The sequence below is a fragment of the Schistocerca cancellata genome, chromosome 7, assembly GCF_023864275.1.
Source record: "Schistocerca cancellata isolate TAMUIC-IGC-003103 chromosome 7, iqSchCanc2.1, whole genome shotgun sequence".
NCBI classification, from domain to species: Eukaryota; Metazoa; Arthropoda; class Insecta; order Orthoptera; family Acrididae; genus Schistocerca; species Schistocerca cancellata.
The window spans coordinates 413,209,154-413,231,193 of record NC_064632.1 but is presented as its reverse complement, the minus strand read 5'-3'; the positions used below and the strand labels follow the sequence as shown (position 1 = coordinate 413,231,193).

The 22,040-nt window shown below is 37.9% G+C and overlaps 1 protein-coding gene across 2 annotated transcripts in view; it reads left to right on the top strand.

The window, feature by feature from the left end:
* Positions 1–22,040, top strand: part of LOC126092315 (cadherin-23-like) — a 517,289-nt gene that overhangs the window by 381,520 nt on the left and 113,729 nt on the right. For both annotated transcript variants that reach the window (XM_049907844.1, XM_049907845.1), the window contains exon 22: positions 5,631–5,748. In XM_049907844.1, the coding sequence (XP_049763801.1) occupies positions 5,631–5,748 (118 nt within the window). The remainder of the gene's footprint in view (positions 1–5,630; positions 5,749–22,040) is intronic.

The window sequence follows — 22,040 nt, the reverse complement described above, 5'->3', positions numbered from 1 at the left end:
TGAGTTGTTGAATGACCAAGTCACAAGAGTCACTTCTTGTCCCATAGTATCTCACACATGCTTGATTGCAGACAAGACCAGAGATCATGCAGGCCAGGGAAGTTGGTGTATGTCTTGCAGAAGATATTGAGTTTCACAGGCAATGTGTGAGTGAGCATTATCCTGTTGGAACAACACATCAACTTCCTGCTATAGGAACTGCAAAGGAACAGGTCTAACAATATTCTGCACATACCAAGCACTGATTAACATCGCCTGAGAAACACCAAAGATGAATGCTAGTTGTAGCTTATCACACCATAGACCATAAGGCCTGTGGTGAGGCCAGTGTGTCTTGGGTGAATGCACTCTATGAGACAGCATTCACCATGTCTATGTCATACATACAGACAACCATCACTTTTGTTCAGGTGGAATCTGCTTTCATCACTGAAGACGAGCTTGCACCATTCGATTTTCAAAGTGTTCATCTGATAGCACCAATCAAGCCATGCACATCAATGCTGTGACGTGACTGAAAGATCAGCTAGCATCATGCTTGCCAGTAGTGCCACTGGTAATAACAGGTTTGCAACAGTTTGTATTGTAAGATCTGGGCTCACAAGCCCTTTACCTGTGCTATGGTAGCTGTACATTCTACCACTGTTCTCCTACAATACAACAAGCCTGGTGGATGTCTATGCTACATGGATGTATGAATGTTCAGGTGGCCACTGATACCAGCATTGTTGCACAACTGATGCAGCTTGTACAATTTTTATGGCAATTCCAAAAGGACCATCCCACCACTTGGAAGGTCATAATTTGACTCTTTCAAACTTGCTTTGTTGGCTATAGAAAGCACAAGTGCATCTGCATGGCATGGTTTCCTGCTTGCTTCACTTGTTTCCACTACACTGAGCCTTCTGGCTGTGAGCATTCCCTGTTAAAGGGAGACACAGATGGCACTCTGGTAGCTATGCCACTATATTGTCTGTTGGCAGACAACACTCAAACCATTATCAGTACATCTACTATCTCCCAGGTGGTATACACCATTATCAAATCAAAACTGACGTCATCTTTCCAAGTGTACTTTTTTTTTGGGGGGGGGGGCAGCATTTATTAGGAATAAAATTAACTGAATTTTCTGTTCGTGCTACCAAACTGACTATAGTACGTGTTTTGAAACTGTGGGTAAAACAGAATTACTTAATTTTAAAATAAGTCTGATGTCCTAACTATGGGTTCATCTCTTAGTCCTATACTATCTGAAATTTACATGGACAATTTTGAACAAATTTTCTTACAGAGAGAGCCAATGAACTGAAAAATAAAATGCTGATTTAGATATGTCAATGATGTACTGTGTTTGTGACCAGTACTGCTGGACAGTTAGATACATTACTACAGAACTTAAACTTGCAACATAAGAACATGCAGTTTACAATGAAGCTAAGAAGCTCGTCTATAAATTTAGATATTAATACAAGAAGACACTTATTTAACATTTATAGAAATGAATAGCTAATAATACAGTAATCCCTGCAAGCTCCCAGTATCCACACAGTCATAAACATGCAGCATTCCATTCAGTCAGGCATAGCCTCATATCCTTCCCATATCTGACTCAGCCTTTCAAACAGAACAGCAGACCATCAAACATATTGCTTCCAGCAATTCCTATAGCTCTGCACTGATGGATAATACATTAAGAAAAAGAGAAAAGGTATATAATTAGCCAACTTCTGTACATTAGCCAACAACATCTTTCAGTAGTTACAAAGTCGGGTGCAAAATCCCATATCCGGGCAAAATTTCAGACTACCTTGCAAAAAGTTAAAGTCTCAGGACTACAGACCTTCATTTTATAATACCAATAGCATAGACTGATGACCATAGATGTTAAGTCCCATAGTGCTCAGAGCCATTTGACCAAGAGCATATCAAAAATTTTTATTTGATAGTAAAGACAAACTGTAACTCTTGGCATACAGTGGTGTATATTAAATCACTAGCAAGCAGTGTGAAAAACTTTATATTGGTCTGTCAGGCAGAGCTGTGGTAATTATGCTCCTTAAAAAGGAGAGAAGCTGCAGGCTAAGGAAGAAAGATTCAACCTTCATTAGAAGAAAACCATTCAGGTGATGTAGAATGTGAAGTATTACATTCTTTTAAAAAATAAATATTCATAAAGATGACCCTACCGGAAATACTGGAAATTAACTAGCACATGACATAGAGTGCCAGTCTAGTATTAAATGATTAGACTACATTTTCCTTTTCCCCTTTGTCAAATTATGTTTTCATTATAAAAGCTGTAAATCCGTCTTATATCTCACCTGTTGTTAAATGAACCTCAACATAAAAATTTTATTTACTCCCTTTTTTAGTTATTGTAATTATTTCTATGTGAACAAAAAAAGATGGTCGTAGAAGCCGAAAGCCAGTTCACGACAGAATGAAACAATTTTGCAGAACATTAAGAGATTTTTTCCTTTTTAATAATGTTAGGAATATTCAAAGGTATGAGTAGATACAAAAAAGAAAGAAAAAGAAAAGAAAATCATTAACAAACATATAGATTAGGGCAGTGCTTAAACATTTACCGGCATAAAATTCGATATTACAGCTTCTACTAACATGATATCACTCCACAATTCTATATTGTGTACCACTGTAAAGCGACATGGTTGGGTAATACCTACTTTCAGGAGAAAAAACTGTAAGTACTTGCTGATTCTGTATCTGTTGGCATGAGCCTGAGTTGGAATTTCCCCTCCTGAAGTTATGTATGGATTTTCCATTCTACACTCCTGGAAATTGAAATAAGAACACCATGAATTCATTGTCCCAGGAAGGGGAAACTTTATTGACACATTCCTGGGGTCAGATACATCACATGATTACACTGACAGAACCACAGGCACATAGACACAGGCAACAGAGCATGCACAATATCGGCACTAGTACAGTGTATATCCACCTTTCGCAGCAATGCAGGCTGCTATTCTCCCATGGAGACGATCGTAGAGATGCTGGATGTAGTCCTGTGGAACGGCTTGCCATGCCATTTCCACCTGGCGCCTCAGTTGGACCAGCGTTCGTGCTGGACGTGCAGACCGCGTGAGACGACACTTCATCCAGTCCCAAACATGCTCAATGGGGGACAGATCCGGAGATCTTGCTGGCCAGGGTAGTTGACTTACACCTTCTAGAGCACGTTGGGTGGCACGGGATACATGCGGACGTGCATTGTCCTGTTGGAACAGCAAGTTCCCTTGCCGGTCTAGGAATGGTAGAACGATGGGTTCGATGACGGTTTGGATGTACCGTGCACTATTCAGTGTCCCCTCGACGATCACCGGTGGTGTACGGCCAGTGTAGGAGATCGCTCCGCACACCATGATGCCGGGTGTTGGCCCTGTGTGCCTCGGTCGTATGCAGTCCTGATTGTGGCGCTCACCTGCACGGCGCCAAACACGCATACGACCATCATTGGCACCAAGGCAGAAGCGACTCTCATCGCTGAAGACGACACGTCTCCATTCGTCCCTCCATTCACTCCTGTCGCGACACCACTGGAGGCGGGCTGCACGATGTTGGGGCATGAGCAGAAGACGGCCTAACGGTGTGCGGGACCGTAGCCCAGCTTCATGGAGACGGTTGCGAATGGTCCTCGCCGATACCCCAGGAGCAACAGTGTCCCTAATTTGCTGGGAAGTGGCGGTGCGGTCCCCTACGGCACTGCGTAGGATCCTATGGTCTTGGCGTGCATCCGTGCGTCCCTGCGGTCCGGTCCCAGGTCGACGGGCACGTGCACCTTCCGCCGACCACTGGCAACAACATCGATGTACTGTGGAGACCTCACGCCCCACGTGTTGAGCAATTCGGCGGTACGTCCACCCGGCCTCCCGCATGCCCACTATACGCCCTCGCTCAAAGTCCGTCAACTGCACATACGGTTCACGTCCACCCTGTCGCAGCATGCTACCAGTGTTAAAGACTGCGATGGAGCTCCGTATGCCACGGCAAACTGGCTGACACTGACGGCGGCGGTGCACAAATGCTGTGCAGCTAGCGCCATTCGACGGCCAACACCGCGGTTCCTGGTGTGTCCGCTGTGCCGTGCGTGTGATCATTGCTTGTACAGCCCTCTCGCAGTGTCCAGAGCAAGTATGGTGGGTCTGACACACCGGTGTCAATGTGTTCTTTTTTCCATTTCCAGGAGTGTATCATCTCGTAATTTTGTCAAATGATTTTTTTTTCCCTTTCAGTACATTTAAGATTTGCTCAGTTTAAAGTGGCACTGATACAAACTAAGAAATAATTGTAGCAGTCATAACCTGACAGTCACACACATCGATTCCAACATTTAAATTAAAATAAAAGAAAAGAAAAGCTGACAACTCAGGACATCTATCACTCCTGTTCCAAGAGTGTTGTAGCTGTGGATTTCATTCATCATAGTAACAGTCTTCTTGTTGTCTTTTCAAAAGCATGTTATTTATATTTTAATTTTTCAAAAAGTATTTGGCTTGTGACATTTAACATGGTATTGCTCCTCAGTAATATATTGAGTATCACTTATTTTTTTAAATATAGCAGTCTTTTATGATGGCTTGAACTCTGCTGGAGGCATTTTCAATGAGGCGTCTGTCTGTCCATTTCAGGAATGTTATTTTCCATAAACCATTGCCTCACAGATGACGATTTATGACTGGTGCATTGCCATGCTGATAAAAACAGCTGAACTATTCATTTACTGTACACAGTACACAGTGCTGTAAAATATGTTCCTATCCTTCTGCACTTATGATTTTCTGAAGTGCAATAAGGAAACCAGAACCTAACCACAAAAAATACCCCCATACTATAACACCACCTCCTTTGTACGTTCCTGTAGGTACTACAAAAGATGGCAGCTAACATTCTTTAGACATTTGCCAAACCCAGACAATTCCATCAGATTGCCACAAGGTATAGTATGATTCATCACTCATTGTCAGCCACCCACTGTGTAGCGGTGTCACTCTATACACCACCTCAAGTGTCACTTAGTGTCGACTACAGAAACGTCTCGTTCACGGGGAGCTGCTTGTGCATTGTACCTCATTCCTTGAACTTCCTATTTACAATCATTGTACACTAGCTAGATTGCTGGTAGATTTCAAAATTCATAAGTGATTCCTTCTTCTGATTTCAGGTGATTTTTTACAACTACCCTCCACAATGCTCGACCATCCCTGCCCATTACCATATGAGGTCTGCTTGGCTTTGGTGTAGCTGTGGTTGTTCTTTTGCATTTCCACTGCACAGTCACATCACCAACAATCAAATTAGGCAGCTTTAGAAGGGATGAAATGCCACCAATAGATTTGTTACCCAAGTGATATCCAATTAATAGTTCATGTTCAAAGTCACTGAACACTCCTGACCAACAACTCTCATGTTACTGTTTCTCTACTGACAACACAACACTGCCTTGTTTTATACCTCTCATGACACCTAGAAATCAGTTCCACATCACACAGCAGTGTCGAGATACTTTTGATCGGATAATATACCTGCACATAGCTTTATGAGCTTGCATTATTGAAAGGTAACAATGTTTTATTACCAGCCAGTCCAATACTCTCTTTTCATTGCAGACACAACGTGTTGGAAGCCGACTTTATGATTGGGAAAATCAACCATTACCAGATTTTGAAGTCACAGATGAGGATGATCCATCAACTGGAAATGGACAGGTGACAGTTACTGTCACAGGTAACATATTTCTGTGTTTCTAAAATCTGCATTAATAATATATGTATTTTGAACTGAAAAGTGTGTTTCATCATGCATATTTCTTCTTGTGTTGGAGATGCTCTTTATTTACAATAACATGTGGATCATGAATAATGACATACAGTACTGTGTTTTTGAACAAACAGCATTCTCCAATCCCCCCCCCCCCCCCCTCTCTGTCTCTCCCCCTCTTTATTGTTCTTTTAGAGAGATACATGAAATGATGGACAAGGTATACTCTGTTCATGCTGATGTGGCTGTTGTTACTGTCAAATTATTATAATTTGATTAAGTTTCGTGCCACAAGTAGCCTAAATTTCACTGCATTAATAGCACACTCACTAATGTTATTATAACTGTTATTAGTGTTACTATTTATCACTGAAACAGTATTTCCACTTTTACTTGCATAATATGTTATTTGCTAGGAAGAATTCAAGAAGGAGGTATAGTTACTTTAATCAGTCACATTTCGGTTCTATAATTGACAAGTAAAATAAATATGGTAATAATCATTTCACTACTCATAAACTATTACTATACATACCTTCATTGCTGATATCAGTATTGCTTGCTAGTGTGAGGACACTCTATCCTGATATAGGGTGTTCCAACCATTATGTTGGAAGAAATTTAAATGACCATTATTTTGGCTAGCAATGGGAGGACATGCGATAACATAATGTTTATGATTGTTAGATTCCTGGACAACTACCTCTTTTAAATTATAAACATTTCCACATCTTGCTGAGTGATAATATTGTGGCGTTCGCTGTGTTATTCAGTGGTTTGGTATTTAACTAACTTGTAAATGAAAATGGTAATCTTATTTTATTACACTGAGTAATTAGTAAATAATTTTTCTCCCGGCTAAAGATTTGGTCAAGTTGCTAAAGAACTCCAAATTAACATTGTGTTAAGGTGTTTTCTGTAAGTTGTGTAAGTGTCACTAAATCACAGTTCATACAACAGATTCTATAAAACTATTGATTATGATGGAAACAAATATCTTCAGCAAAATGATCATTAAGACCATCAAATATCAGCCACGCACAACACTGACAAATGTTATTTGAAACAATGTTCTTCGCAACTTGTGCGTACTTAATTTTGGCTCCATACATCAGCTAGAAAAGTTTCTTATAAGGATCATGCTATGAGCACTGTTTTTAAAGAACCAATCTAATTTGAACTATTTTCATTAAAATGAGTTCAGGACCACCAGTGCACATTTATTTTTACACATTTTTATTACCTTCATCATTTATGTCTGCAGAGTTGCGTAATTTGAATCTGCCGCTGAGATAATTGTTAAGATGGCGGCAGACAACTGATAGAGACTTTCTACTGTTAGAGGAAATAGGATAAGTATTTGAAATGCTTATTAAACTTTACTTTCATATTGTGCTCTATTAAGACTAATTGTCATCAAGCAAACCTTTGATGTTTTTGTAAGGAAAACAGATAAAAACGCGATACAAATCGCTATCATCAATGGCTGCACTCCTTGCAGCAGAAAGAAATAATTAACACAGATAATGCTTATTGAGGAAGAATTAAAGTTACAAATAATTATTTACTCATATTTATAATAATAATGATCTCCATTCTCAAGTAATAATTAACAAATAATTAATGATATGAATATAATAGAGGGAAACATTCCACGTGGGAAAAATATATCTAAAAACAAAGATGATGAGACTTACCAAACAAAAGCACTGGCAGGTCGATAGACACACAAACAAACACAAACACACACACAAAATTCTAGCTTTCGCAACCAATGGTTGCTTCATCAGGAAAGAGGGAAGGAGAGGGAAAGACGAAAAGATGTGGGTTTTAAGGGAGAGGGTAAGGAGTCATTCCAATCCCGGGAGCAGAAAGACTTACCTGTCTGCTTGTGTCTGTGTATGTGCGGATGGATATGTGCGTGTGTGCGAGTGTATACCTGTCCTTTTTTCCCCCTAAGGTAAGTCTTTCCGCTCCCGGGATTGGAATGACTCCTTACCCTCTCCCTTAAAACCCACATCCTTTCGTCTTTCCCTCTCCTTCCCTCTTTCCTGATGAAGCAACCATTGGTTGCGAAAGCTAGAATTTTGTGTGTGTGTTTGTGTTTGTTTGTTGATCTATCGACCTGCCAGCGCTTTTGTTTAGTAAGTCTCATCATCTTTGTTTATAACAAATAATTACAATTTCTTAACAGACCTCAGTTTGATATGCGTCTTGCGTCCGCAACCTACAAAAGCCAACCAACAAAAGGTAAAAACAAAGGAAGACAAATGCAGATCATAAAAGGAATTTACAATTATCGTTGTCTTTGTATGATACACATTGATATGTCCAATTACACCATAAAATATTATATAAATAATTAACATTTATTTCACTGTTTTTTCATATGTCAGATAGATTATGTTTATAACTGTTAGAGGCATAATTTCTTCTCGTCGCACTGTAGCTAAAATTTATCTCGTGGATGTTACAATATGTATATATCAATGATTGTGGTTTGACTACCTCCTTGATACTATTCCACAGGAGTAGCCTATGAAATGGCGTCTGTCAACCTCTCTTTTTATTCTGTTGCCATCATCAGCTGTACAAACATAACACTCAAGTCTCTATACAATTAGGAGAATTTTCTCTTCCTTCTTTAGCAGAATATGCTCTCTGGAACATGAAATTTCACTTTTCAAATCTGTTGTTTCTTCTGAGTGGAGGCCAGTGATCTTCACATCCTTGTTAATGACACATGATCACCTAGCATTATTTCTGAGCATGTCTTAAATCACTGCTTCATTAAGTCACCAATATCAGCAGATCACTTCTTGAAAATTTTACTTGCTGACATGTTTTACACGTAGCTCATCATCAGAACAATTGCCAAAATGTAATGATAGACTTGGCATTCATTGATGAAAATATTCAATTGAACTATGCAATATTCCAACACAAGAACTTCCATCAGTCCAAAATGAATGATAGTAAATAATGATCACATAGAAAAATCTTTTTCATTCAGTCGAAACTATATTTAATAACTCACTGGAAACTACATGCAAAGGTAACCAAAAATGATAACACTGCACAAATTACCCATCAAATTTATAAAACACTCAATTCTCCATTATTTATATTACTGCCTTGAACTCTAATTAATACAATGTATGGTAACTTATAGTTAACTGCTGACCTACAGTTTCTGTATTCTCACAGTTACAAAATCCATTATGTTAACAATATCCAAAAAAATTATCTGGTAATAAATAAGCTTATGAAAAATTTAAGAAACATAGGTAAATTTTTTCTGTTACTTTAATCAAAAGTGAATTTTTCTTTAGTATTAGTAATCACAACAAATAAGGACAGACTTTGAGGTGGTAATCAATATAATTTTATTATTTCATATCCATAAATATACTGACAACATTTAATATTCCAAAGCTGAAATGAAAACAATTAGCCAAATTTGAAAGTAAATTATGAAAAATACATCAAATCATCTTTTGAGTCACCATCAACCTGCTGTTCCAGTTCCAGTCACCCACTCTCACATCTTCCTCTTTCCTCTCAATAGGCCGCTCCTTCTCGATCTCTCATTAGTTCCCAGACCATTGCTTTAGTTTGTTGTCTGGTGTTTCCCTCATGTGACACAAACAGGTGTCATCTGTATAATATATGAACACCTTATTCTGTTTCATCTGCCCCGTTATTTTCACAAGGGTCGCACTCTGGATCAATTGAGGAAATTGCCAATTCAAAGGCTCTACTGCATGCACACTTATCAAATACTCTCTTCCAGATTCCATCTTTACACTCCAATTAATGGGTTAAGCATGTTTATTCAGTCTGGAAAGTGTCACATCAAAGCAAAGTTAACACGCAAATAAAATCCCTCAAAATGGAAGTATTTTTAATAAGATACATAACTTCAAAACATGACAGTTTCCCATTTATGGGGGTAGTAAATACAAATGAAATATTCACAATAGGAAAGTTACACTTATTTTAATACAGAGAATTTTAAAATTGCAGCTTCCCAGGTACTTTTTCCTGCAATACATAGTCTTGGGTGACATGGTTTCTCTATTGTTATGTTCACATTATCTTGAAACTTCTTACTATAAGCATGAAAAAACATACCCTACAAGTTTAACAAAGAAAGTTAATCAAGTGATATATACCTTCATACGGACATATTCATAATTACTTCCACTTGATGCACTACTGAGCTAGTTTTTTTACCTTTCTTCTTAAATCAACCTCCTGGGATTGTTGGATTTTATGATTATCTGTGAAGCATCCTACACTATACAGGAGAAATTATGTTCTGATCTTTCCATGATTATTGGTACAAACTTCCTTTTTGTTGCATGCTTTGGTAAATTGCAGGAGTCCCAATATTTGATAGTAAATAAAAATTTCTTGAAGTTCACTTTTTGAACAGACAAACTTATTCGTCTACATAATTCTGATGAAGTGACATGATAACTTTAATGATTGAATACCAACTATAGACTTACTGAATTTTATGTGATGAAACATAGAGCATTTGTAAGCTCACTGCTGGGCCTGACTGATTAATAACATAGTGACTGTACTGATTTAATGCTTGCCCACTACTGACTGTGGCATTGTGTGGGACACCTATTTATAGACATGTGTAATACAGAAGTTACAAATTTGTAAAATATTGAGCTATTTAATTTTAAATATTAACATAAATGACAGCAAAGGAAAATATACAAAAACAAATTAGGGACTGAAGTTATCCTGAATAACTCACAGCTGTCAAAATAAAAAATAGTAAAATAATAGGTACTATTTTATGATAGCCAAGTATTAATGTCCACAGAGATTCCCAAAATAGACAGAGAATTTTTTAGGTAGTGAAATTTTCTAATTTTAACAATTAACAAGCTGTTATTGTAGTGTAAGTATATGTTTCTACATACAGAAAAATTAAATGCACTGAACTGTACTTCCAGATTTTTGAAAGAATAAAATTTTGAGATTGTAACATTTTAGAACACAAAATTTTTAAATGTAAGTATCATTCAAATAAACATAAGATAGATGAAAAAATAAATAAATAAAAAAACTGTTATTATTTCAAAAGTAATTACCATAATTGTTAAAACATTTACACCACTGTGGGACAAGACAGACACTGCTTTCAGAGAAAAATGTTTGTGGTTGTCTACGGAGCTGTGATTATACCCAGGCATGTTCCCCTTCATCCAAAGTCAATTGATGCTCATGATTCATTTTCTTTAGTGCTTCAAAAATAAGGAAGTCACATCGGGAGAGATTGGAACTGTACAGAGAATATGTAAGGATGAAACTTCTGCTGTATAGACAAAACTACCTTGGTAAAAATATGGGCGGACATTATTCTGCAACAGAGTGATGCCATCTGTCAATATTTCTTGGCATTTCAACTTGACAGTGCACTTAACGTTTTGCAAAATGTCCATGTACTGATGTGTATTAACTGTGGTGCTGTGCTCCAGAAAGTTAATGAGTGATATTCAGCACTGAGAGACTTCAATAATATCTTGGTCACACACTAAATTTAATCCAGAAAGTATCATACATAATGGAATACTCATTTAAAAAATTATAAAAATTGAGATATGTATTTGGCTGCACAAGAAAGATGTAACTATTTGGAAGAATTCTTTGTCATTTACATGTGTTCACTTGCAAAGTCATCATGTTTCCATTAAATGAATTAACTCATTTGATAAGACATTACTCTAAAAAATTGAACTTATGCTAATAATGTGAAAAATACATCTAATCTGAAAAAAAGAAATGTAAAAATTAATATGTGGTTACATTTCAAGTAGAACTTACAGGAATTTTGCACAATTTCAGATCACTGACAGGATATATTTATTAACTCACCAAGCTTGTTAGAAAATATTCCATGATGCTTCAACAAGATGTCTAATAACTTTTGTTTCTGTTCCTTAGTCATACTTTGAACTCCTGAAACTTCTTCCTAACTTGCTTTTCTGTTTCTTGATCTTCAGTGTCATATGCCATCTCTCTTAAGACTCAACTGATTCATTTCCACTGCATATTTTCTCCAGCATTCTTTATATTTAATTTTCTCATTGCGTTACTCTACTCAGTCTCTTTCTTAAAAGCTTGAGACACACATTATCATCTTCACAGTATACATTTTGAAAATATTTCTTTCATAAAGCCATTCCTAAAATTATGCTTAAATTTAGTTCTGCTACCATGAAGAATTTCACTTTCATTTCCTTTCTTTGTACTAGATCAGTAACCAATAACTGATACTTTAGTGATTTGGTTGACTTTCCCATTGCCCCTAAATTCTCATGTCTAAAATTGAATACAAACAGTCACAACTGCAATAAACTTTTTTTTCATGTAATGTTATCAGTGTCAGTCTGTTTTAGACCCTTTTCAGCCCCACACCATGGTGGTAGATGGTCGCTGTGAATGGAGCAGGTGCTACACCTCTATGGACACTAACTGCTCTAAACTGTACTGCAGTACAATTAGCATTCGTGGAAATGTAGTGCCAGCTCCATTCACAGCCACCATGTGCCATCGTGGTGTGGGTCTGAAGATGGTCTAAGACCAAAACCAGTAACCTTATGTATAAAAAAAGTTTACTGCTGTTGTGACTGTTACATTCAGTTTTAATTAATAAATTAACTGCTGTGCTCCAGAGAGACATGTTCTCAAAAATTACTGGCATGTATACTGGTTTTCTTTCCTCTCTAAAAATATCAGTCACTAATAATTCGCTCCTGGTGTCCAAAAATGATTCTTCTTCATTTTCATTTATTTCCACTTTTATTATGGGTTCTTCTTTATCAAGCATATAATCACCACCAATTGTTTGCAACAATCTCATCTTGCATAACCTATTCTTGTCAGGTGGCTCCTTCTTCTTTCTTCCTTTTACCACTTTAGATTCCTTGCTCCAGTTTTTGATGCTCAGTCTCGATTGACTCTTGAATATATTGCATAACTATCACTCTTCGTTTCCTTTCTTACATAAAAAATTTTAACTTCTTCTTTCTCAGGTATTGATTCCTGTACTTAAATGTGTTTCACCTCAAGCTTCACATCACCTACTTCAACATTTCCATTACTTCCTCCAAATCACTATTAATATCAATATCAATATCACCATCTCATTCTTTTTCATTTTTTTTTTTTTTTTTTGAAAAATATTCCACTCATTATCATGCAAATTTTCATTCTTCACTCCAGTTTCTTCCTCTACATTGCGTAGTTCTTCAGTTATGCTCGCAGATGTGTTCAAATTTTCTTCTCCTTCTCCTTACAACCCTCTCCAGCTGAACCAGTGACTTCTAGTTTATCCAGTCCCACATTTTCTTCATTCTGTACATTACATTAACTATATTTTTAATTAGTTCAAATGTGTGTGAATTCCTAAGGGACCAAACTGCTGAGGTCATTGGTTCCTAGAGTTACACACTATTCAAATAACTTAAATTAAGTTATACCAAGAACAACACTCACACACCCATGCCCGAGGAAGGGCTCGAACCTCTGGCGGGAGGGGTCACACAAACCGTGACATGGCACCTCAAACCACACAGCCACTCTGCGCGGCTTTTACTTAGTCTCCTTATAGTAATTGGCTTTTTACTTTCTTTTAATTCACAAACATGTGCATTACTATTTTATACTATACATCTAGTGTTAACACTGTCTATCCTTACTAAATTCTCTTTTTCCTTAAATATTTTCGTTACACAGGTACACTTTTGAGCTGGGAGCCCACACCTTGGTCCAGCATCATGGCAGAAACCTTAGTTACAATGTCTTTCATTTTACTCATCCCTCTCATCATATATTTCAACATAAAAAATTCACAATTTCAGAACTTGACATTTTATAGACCTCTTAATGCTACTCAGTAATTTGCTTTACAACATTTCAGTTACCTCTTCATCCTCATATTGATCGTCAATGTATTGTAATTGTTTCAACACACCTTCAAAATATTCCCTCATGGACTTCCCATCTCTTCTGTAACTAGGTGCTCTCTTAAAACTAATTTTAACTTCTCTTTACTTCTCATTGGATCAGTATGTCTCCAAAAACAATTTATAAAATTACTTAACATTTTGCTTCTTTCTCTGATGTGTCACCACCACAATACACTGTCTCTAGTTGAAAGATTCCTTACACAATTAATTTTATTTTTTTCTTTCCGTCACTTTGGAATATCATCCTGCACATATCTCAAAAGTGGCATAGCATATAGTTGTCTGTTTGGTGCAAATTTATTTAAATTATTACTACCAACGCTACACATAACAAAGGTGATAAACATTCCCAACACCCATCTTTACTGCATCTACATCTACATCCATACTATGTAAACCACTGTGATGTGCATGGCAGAGGGTACAGCCCACTGGAGCGGTTATTAGGATCTCTTCCCATTACATTCACATATAGAGCAAGGGAAGGAAAGTCATCTGAATACGTCTGTGTGTGCTGTAATTATTCTAATTTGTCCTCAGGATCCCTATATGAGTGATACATATAGGTAACCATAGTTTGTTCCTAGAGTCATCGTTTAAAGCCAGTTCTTGAAACACTGTTAGTAGAATTTCTCAAGGTACATCACATCTATCTTCAAGAGTTTGCCAGTTCACTTTCTTCAGCTTCACTGTAACACTCTCCCGTGGGTCCTTCTCTGTATACGTTCAATATCCACTGTTAGTCTTATTTGGTATGGGTCCCACATTCTTCAGCAATATTATAGAAAGAGTCTCACATGTAATTTATAAATAATCATGTTTGGCAACTGATTGGACTTCCCCAATATTCTACCAATCAACAGAAGACTACCACGTGCTTTACCCACAACTGAGCCTATGTGATCATTCCATTTCATATCCTTACAAAGTGCTAGCCACATGTGTTTGTATGAGTTGTCCAATTCCAACAATGACTCACTGATATTTTAATCATAGGATAGTACTTTTTTTAATTTTGTGAAGTGCACAATTTTATATTTAAAGCAAGTTTCCAGTCTTGGCACCACTTTGAAATTTTATCAAGATCTGACTGAATATGTCTGCAGCTGTCTTCAGGCAGTACTCCATTATATATAACTACACCATTTGCAATAAGTCTGAAGTTACTATTAGTATGGCCCACAAGAGTCCCACCACACTTCCCCGGGGCACAGCTGAATTTACTTTACACCTGATGACGACTCTCCATCCAAGATAACGTACTGTGTCCTCCTACTAAAAAGTCCTCAATCCAGTCAAAAACTTCACTTGATGCCCCATATGATTGAACTTTTGATGATAAGCGTAGGTGTGGTACTGTGTCGAATGCTTTTCATAAATCAAGAAATACTACTATATTCACTTCTATGCTATTTTGGCTCAAACAATGGAAAATCCAGGATGGAATGTAACAATACAAGAGGAGGAAAGTTGCTACTCACCATATAGGGGAGATGCCGAGCCACGATAGGCACAATAAAAAGATTCACACAATCATAGCTTTTGGCCATTAAGGCCTTTGTCAGCAGTAGACACACATACGCACACGCACACACACACTCATGCAAGTGCAACTTACACACACATCTGCAGTCTCAGGGAGCTGAAACTACACTGCGAGGAGCAGCACCAGTGCATGATGGGAGTGGTGACTGGGTGGGAGTAAGGAGGAGGCTGGGGCGGGGAGGCGGAGGGATAGTATGGTGGGAGTGGCAGACAGTGAAGTATTGCAGTTTAGATGGAGGGTAGGAGAGAAGGTGCGGAGGGGGAGGGGGTAGGTAGAGGAAAGGAGAGAAGTAAAAATAAAAATAAAAGAAATTAAAAGACTGGCGGTGAAATGACGGCTGTGTAGTGCTGGAATGGGAACAGTGAGGGGGCTGGATGGATGAGGACAGTGACTAATGAAGGTTGAGGCCAGGAGGGCTACAGAAACATAGGATGTACTGCAGGGAAAGTTCTCACCTGCACAATTCAGAAAAGCTGGTGTTGTTGGGAAGGATCCATATGGCACAGGCTGTGAAGTAGTCATTGGTATAAGGGGTATCATGTTTGGCAGCGTGCTCAGCTACAGGGTGGTCCACTTCTTTTTTGGCCACAGTTTATCGGTGGCCGTTCATGCGGACAGACAGCTTGTTGGTTGTCATGTCTACATAGAATGCAGCACAGTGGTTGCAGCTTAGCTTGTAGATCACATGACTGGTTTCACAGGTAGCCCTGCCTTTGATGTGATAGGTAATGTTAGTGACCGGACTGGAGCAGGTGGTGGTAGGAGGATGTATGGAACAGGTCTTGCATCTAGGTCTATTACAGGGGTATGAGCCATGAGGTAAGGGATTGGGAGCAAGGGTTGTGTAAGGATGGACGAGTATATTGTGTAGATGGATGGCGGAATGCAATGCTAGGAGGGGTGGGAAGGATAGTGGGTAGGACATTTCTCATTTCAGGGCACAATGAGAGGTAATCGAAACCCTGGCGGAGAATGTAATTCAGTTGCTCCAGTCCCAGATGGTACTGAGTTATGAGGGGAATGCTCCTCTGTGGCCGGACTGTGGGACTTTGGGAGGTGGTGGGAGACTGGAAAGATAACTCCCACAGCCTGGAGCTGTCTTGATGTCAGATGGAAGTCTGTTATAAAAGATTGTTCCTACTGTATGTGGACTACAGTCTGCAGCCTTTCTTTTCTTGAAGTTCTGTGAAAAATTTCCTTTCTCCATGTGTTGTATGTATGTACATTACTGTATGTCACATTATATTCTGGATTTTGTTTCACAAACATTATTGCTGCAGGATGGTAGAGGTTAGTGTTTTATATTTTCTGAAGATTTCTCTACGAGGCTCTCTCCATGTACCACAGGTACCACTTTTACTGCCTTGTTTTTGCAGTCTGAAGAGCCTGTCTGCAAAGATAGCTGGTGCCCCACCCCATATCTGAGTACCATACCAAAGACATGGGTGTATCAGTCCAAAGTATATTTATCTCAAGCTATCAGGGCCAGGAAAGCTGAGACCCATTTCAGTGGATACACAATTGTACTGATTTTCTTACTAATATGATGGGTGTCTGGCAAAAATTACACCAAAAAATTTGTTTGTTTCGGTAGCTAAGGTCCAATAGAGATGTAACTAGAGTTCTATTTATATTCTGACTATAACTAAACATAAATTGCATTGTTACTGTCTTCTCTTTATGTAAGAGTAGCTTACTTGCAGTAAGATACCTTGACAGATAATTATAATTGACTTCACTACTGTTTGTAGTAGTTTTCATATCACAGCCCCTGCTGACAAAGGATGTGTAGCTTAAAACCTTGCAGCTATGGGGTTCAATTAAATCGTTAATGTACACAAGAAACAGAAAAGGCCCCAATATACTTCCTTGGGCCACACCACAAGGAAGTATCTTATGGATTTATTTGGTTGTTACCAACTATTAATTCCTTTTATAAGTTAGCTTGACAAACTGTTTCCTGTCTTTCAAATAGGAGATAAGTAGCTGTGAAGCTACCCCTCTCATCCCATATGCTTCTAATTTATGCATTATAATTGGAAATTTGTGATAAGGTCTTATGGGACCAAACTGCTGAGATCATCAGTCCTGAGCTTCCACACTACTTAATCTAACTTAAACTAACTTACACTAGGGACAAAACACACACCCATGCTTGAGGGAGGACTCAAACCTCCGATGGGGGGAGCTGCGTAGAGCATGACAAGGCACCTCAGACCATGCAGCTCCCCTACACAACTGTAGAATTGTATGATTCACAGTATCAAAAACTTTATTGATATCCTGGAAGAAGCCTTATACCTTGTCTCCTTCATCTAGCTTGTTTAATATTTTATGTATAAAAATTGCTACTGCTATTACCGTAGATCTTCCTTTTCTAAACCATGTGGTAGATCGTTAAATAGATTATGATTGATGAAATATGCCTCAGATTGATTTAATATTACTTTCTCTAATAATTTCCCAAGGTCTGAAGTTAATAATATTGGCCCATAGTTTTTTGTGTCAGTTTTTATCCCCTTCACTGAACCTCTGTTTTTTGTTTTATTTTGAGCAGTTTGTATCTTGTTAAATGGTATTGTAAATTGGTATCTCTAAAGAGTACTTAACAGTCTTTGATGTTCTCTCTCAGTTCAATGATTTCTGGAGGGAACTTCTCACCTTTGTGATTAATAGCATTGTTTACTTGTTTTACTAAAGCACATGTTTCATTTAAAGTTTTATTGAATAGTCTATAGAAATTTTCTCATTTATCTTTCATATTTTCTGCATTGTAAACCAGTTCACATTTTTCATTGCCTAATGCTTTCATAAGTTTATTATAATTAAATTTTTATTCATACATAAACATATCAGTTTTAGATACATCCACAGTCCCTACATCAGTTTCCATAGAAAGGGCTTTGTGGTCAGATATGTCATTTCCTATGGTGGTTATTTTTATGTACTCCTTTGTTACATTTGTGAGACTGTGGTCAGTGCATGTCTATGTTTCTACAGTAATTCTTGTAGGTTCTGAATTATGTTATAACACTTATAACACTGAAGTAAGCCAACATAACACAAATAATTATTGCTGTTATTTAAAGAGTCTATGTTGATGTCTTCAACAAACACCACATGCTTTTTATACCCTGATGATTTCCCCAGCACATCCTTCAGACAATTGAAAAATTCTTCAATACTGCTTCCAGGTGACCTGTACAGAGCTGCAATAATCAGGTTGTTGTTCCCTAGCATTAAATTTATTGCTGCAACCTCAACCATTTCTTTACTCAGATCATCAGTCCATTTAATTTATTCACATGTTATATCATTTCTGCTAAAATGCTTACCCCTCAATCTTTATGTGTCCTTCTACAGTACAAATTTATGAATTCATAATTTCTTAGCATGTATCCATAAGTGTCCTCTACATTGTGACCTAATTCACTCATTATGAAAACATGTGGTTTTGATTAATTCAGGCATACATCCAAGTGCTTTGTTTTATTCATTATATACTGAACATTCCAGTATGTAATGATTAGACTGTTGTGTTTTTCTCCTTTCATCAGTTAGATTCAGTATCTCCTGTGTTATCTAAGGATTTCTAATAGACATTGTCTTTTTACCTATTTGATCCTCTGCTCAAAGATACCCATTCATCTTCTACTGTGTTCCTTCCTTTCATGGTAGTCAATCATTGCCTAATGCTGCCTCAAACTCTCAATACCCTCTGGTTCTTTCAACTTATCTGTGTCCCAGCTTCTTAAATTTCTATCTTTTTGCAGTTTCCTCAGTTTCAATCTATAATTTATATCAAAAAAATTGTGATCAGGGTCCTCATCTGCTCCTGGAAATGTCTTACAATGTAAAATCTGGTTCCAGAATCTCTGTCTTGTGATTATGCAATCAGTCTGTAATCTTCCAGTGTCTGCATCTCTCTTCCACATATACAATTCTCTTTCATGATTCTTAAACCATGTTATCAGTCAGTTATCATCAGTTATCTGCTATTTTAGCAGGTCCTTTGCCTCTCCATTTTCTGCGATCCATTGCTTCCTTCTTAATGCTGCTGTATGTTGTACCGTCCACCATGTCATCCAGTATCTGGAATCTCTTCCTTCCTCCCTTCCTTTTCCCTTCTACATAACCTTCTAAAACTGTTTTTATCAGTCCGTCATTCTTTCTTAATATATGCCCAATCCAATTTCTTTTTCTTCTCTTTATTACATCTAGTAACTGTCTTTTCTCTCCCACTCTTCTCAGTACCTCTTCATTTTTTACTCTGTCCATCCAACTTATTCTTTCCATCTTCCGCCATGTCCAGACCTCAAAAGTCTCCAGCCTTTCTCTGTCTTTTTTCCTCATAGTCCATGTTTCAGCGCCATATAGAAGAACACTCCATACAAGACATTTTATGAGTCTCTTTCTGAGTTCTCTGTCCAGACCGCTGCAGAAGATTCTCCTTTTCTTATAAAATGCCTCTTTTGCCATTGCTATCCTTGTTTTAATTTCTGTGGTGCACTTCCAGTCAGTGTCTATCCTGCTTCCAAGATACTTAAAATTTTGCACCTGTTGTAGTGTTTCTCCATTCAGCAGTCATGTGGTCCAAACGATACACATCGAAAGTGCGATCGTAAGTTGATCATGCGACTCTCGTAGCGGGCATTATTTATCAATTATTTTTTATTGTCATTTTGATCTGTTTTCCATCATCCCTTAGTTGCCCTAAATTACATCATCATCATCATCATCATCATCATCATCATCATTTAAGACTGATTATGCCTTTCAGCGTTCAGTCTGGAGCATAGCCCCCCTTATACAGTTCCTCCATGATCCCCTATTCAGTGCTAACATTGGTGCCTCTTCTGATGTTAAACCTATTACTTCAAAATCATACTTAACCGAATCCAGGTACCTTCTCCTCGGTCTGCCCCGACTCCTCCTACCCTCTACTGCTGAATCCATGAGTCTCTTGCGTAACCTTGCTTCTCCCATGCGTGTAACATGACCCCACCTTCTAAGCCTGTTTGCCCTGGCTGCTACATTTATAGAGTTCATTCCCAGTTTTTCTTTAATTTCCTCATTGTGGACACATATCTTCGTAAATTATTTGTGAGTTGCTAGGAAAACCCAGGCGATCTATGTCGGCAGTTAGTGGGATGTCTGGTGTTCTTGACATTTCTTTGGCGGATCCTCTCACATGGAAATATCTAATTCCATATTTATCCAGCGTATAAAATTGTTTGACTTCTTGTTGTGAATATGGAGTACTACTGGACGAGGAGAGGAGGGACTGTGTGGACTGTGGTGGTGTGAAGTATGTAAAACTTAGTAAGAACAGTTTCGATGCTGAAATACTACAATTTCATTTAGGACAATGCAGAAAATGAACAAGTATCAGAAAGAAACATGGTTTGACTCTTCCAAATTATCCAGCCAGGCCACTGTAAGGGACTTTCACATGATGACAACACCAACGATGAGCAGAGTAAGTCATCTCCTTTGCAATTACAAGTATTGTTGTAATGCTCTTCTTTTGTCGTTGCTGTAGTGACCACCATAAACATACTCATAACGCCCGCCACCAGAGTCGCATGATTGATTTGTGATTGCATGTTTGATATGTATCGTTTGGACCACGCAACTCTGATAGACAATAATTTTTGGAAATTACCCGTGTCTCTGCCTAGTATTAATGATAATTACTTTAATGTCAATCAACTTACCGAGTGCCACTTCCATGTGCCTAATAGCGTCATTTGCTTGGGTTTTTGCTACATCATTTGCACTTAACATGATTATGACACAATCATCTGCACACACAGCTTCACCACAGCAGAAAGATGAGCTCCACAATTGTAATGTCGTCCTTGATACTCGCGATGTTTTGCGCTATTCCACGACTGTGACTGTCTCCATATATTAGACTCCGTCCCTTCTTGTGTTTCTGATTCACCTCATTTCTTTAATTGTTTTCTTGGACCGGTCTCTTCCATACACTTTCACAGATTTCACTTTTGTTATCTTTGACAGTTTGTTCACGTTCACTTAGGTTAGCACATAAGGATAGTGCTTGTTTTTTGAATTTGTTACTGGCAGCTTTTTGCAGTTACCTCAGCTTTTAGACAATGATCTTCAAAAGAAAATTCGCACTTACGGTCACAGTTTTTCCCATTTCTTATTTTCCTTTCATCTTTGAGGCAGCATTGAATAATACAGTTCCAGCTTGTCATGAACTTGTTGCTTTGTTTCACTGATGGATCAATTTTAGCACATCGGAAATGGGAAGAATGTTTACATTCCATGCACCTGATGCCAGTTTTTAACACTTTTTCACATTTTCTACACTGTTCATTGTCTAAATTAGGGTTTTTACATTGACTAAGAAACATTGCAATTTTACTTGCTGCCATCTTGACTGTTGTTGTCAGCTTGCGTATAGATACTTTTATGGGTGGATGAATTTCTATTAAGTTTTGCCTGTCTTCATTTGTGTGTCCTCTTTTGAACTGAGGGTGCAACAGCCTTTATGTTCTCAGCATTTTTCAAGTTGAGCTGTTGTGAGAATTTCCGTCCTTAATCTACTTACATTGCACATGCTTCAGTAGAGTATGATTTACAATCTGTTTCAAGTTTGCCCCATAATTTCTCTATGTCCATCACACTGGAACTAATTAATTGTCTAAATGTGACGTTAACAGCTCTTTCTAATAAAAACACTCTCC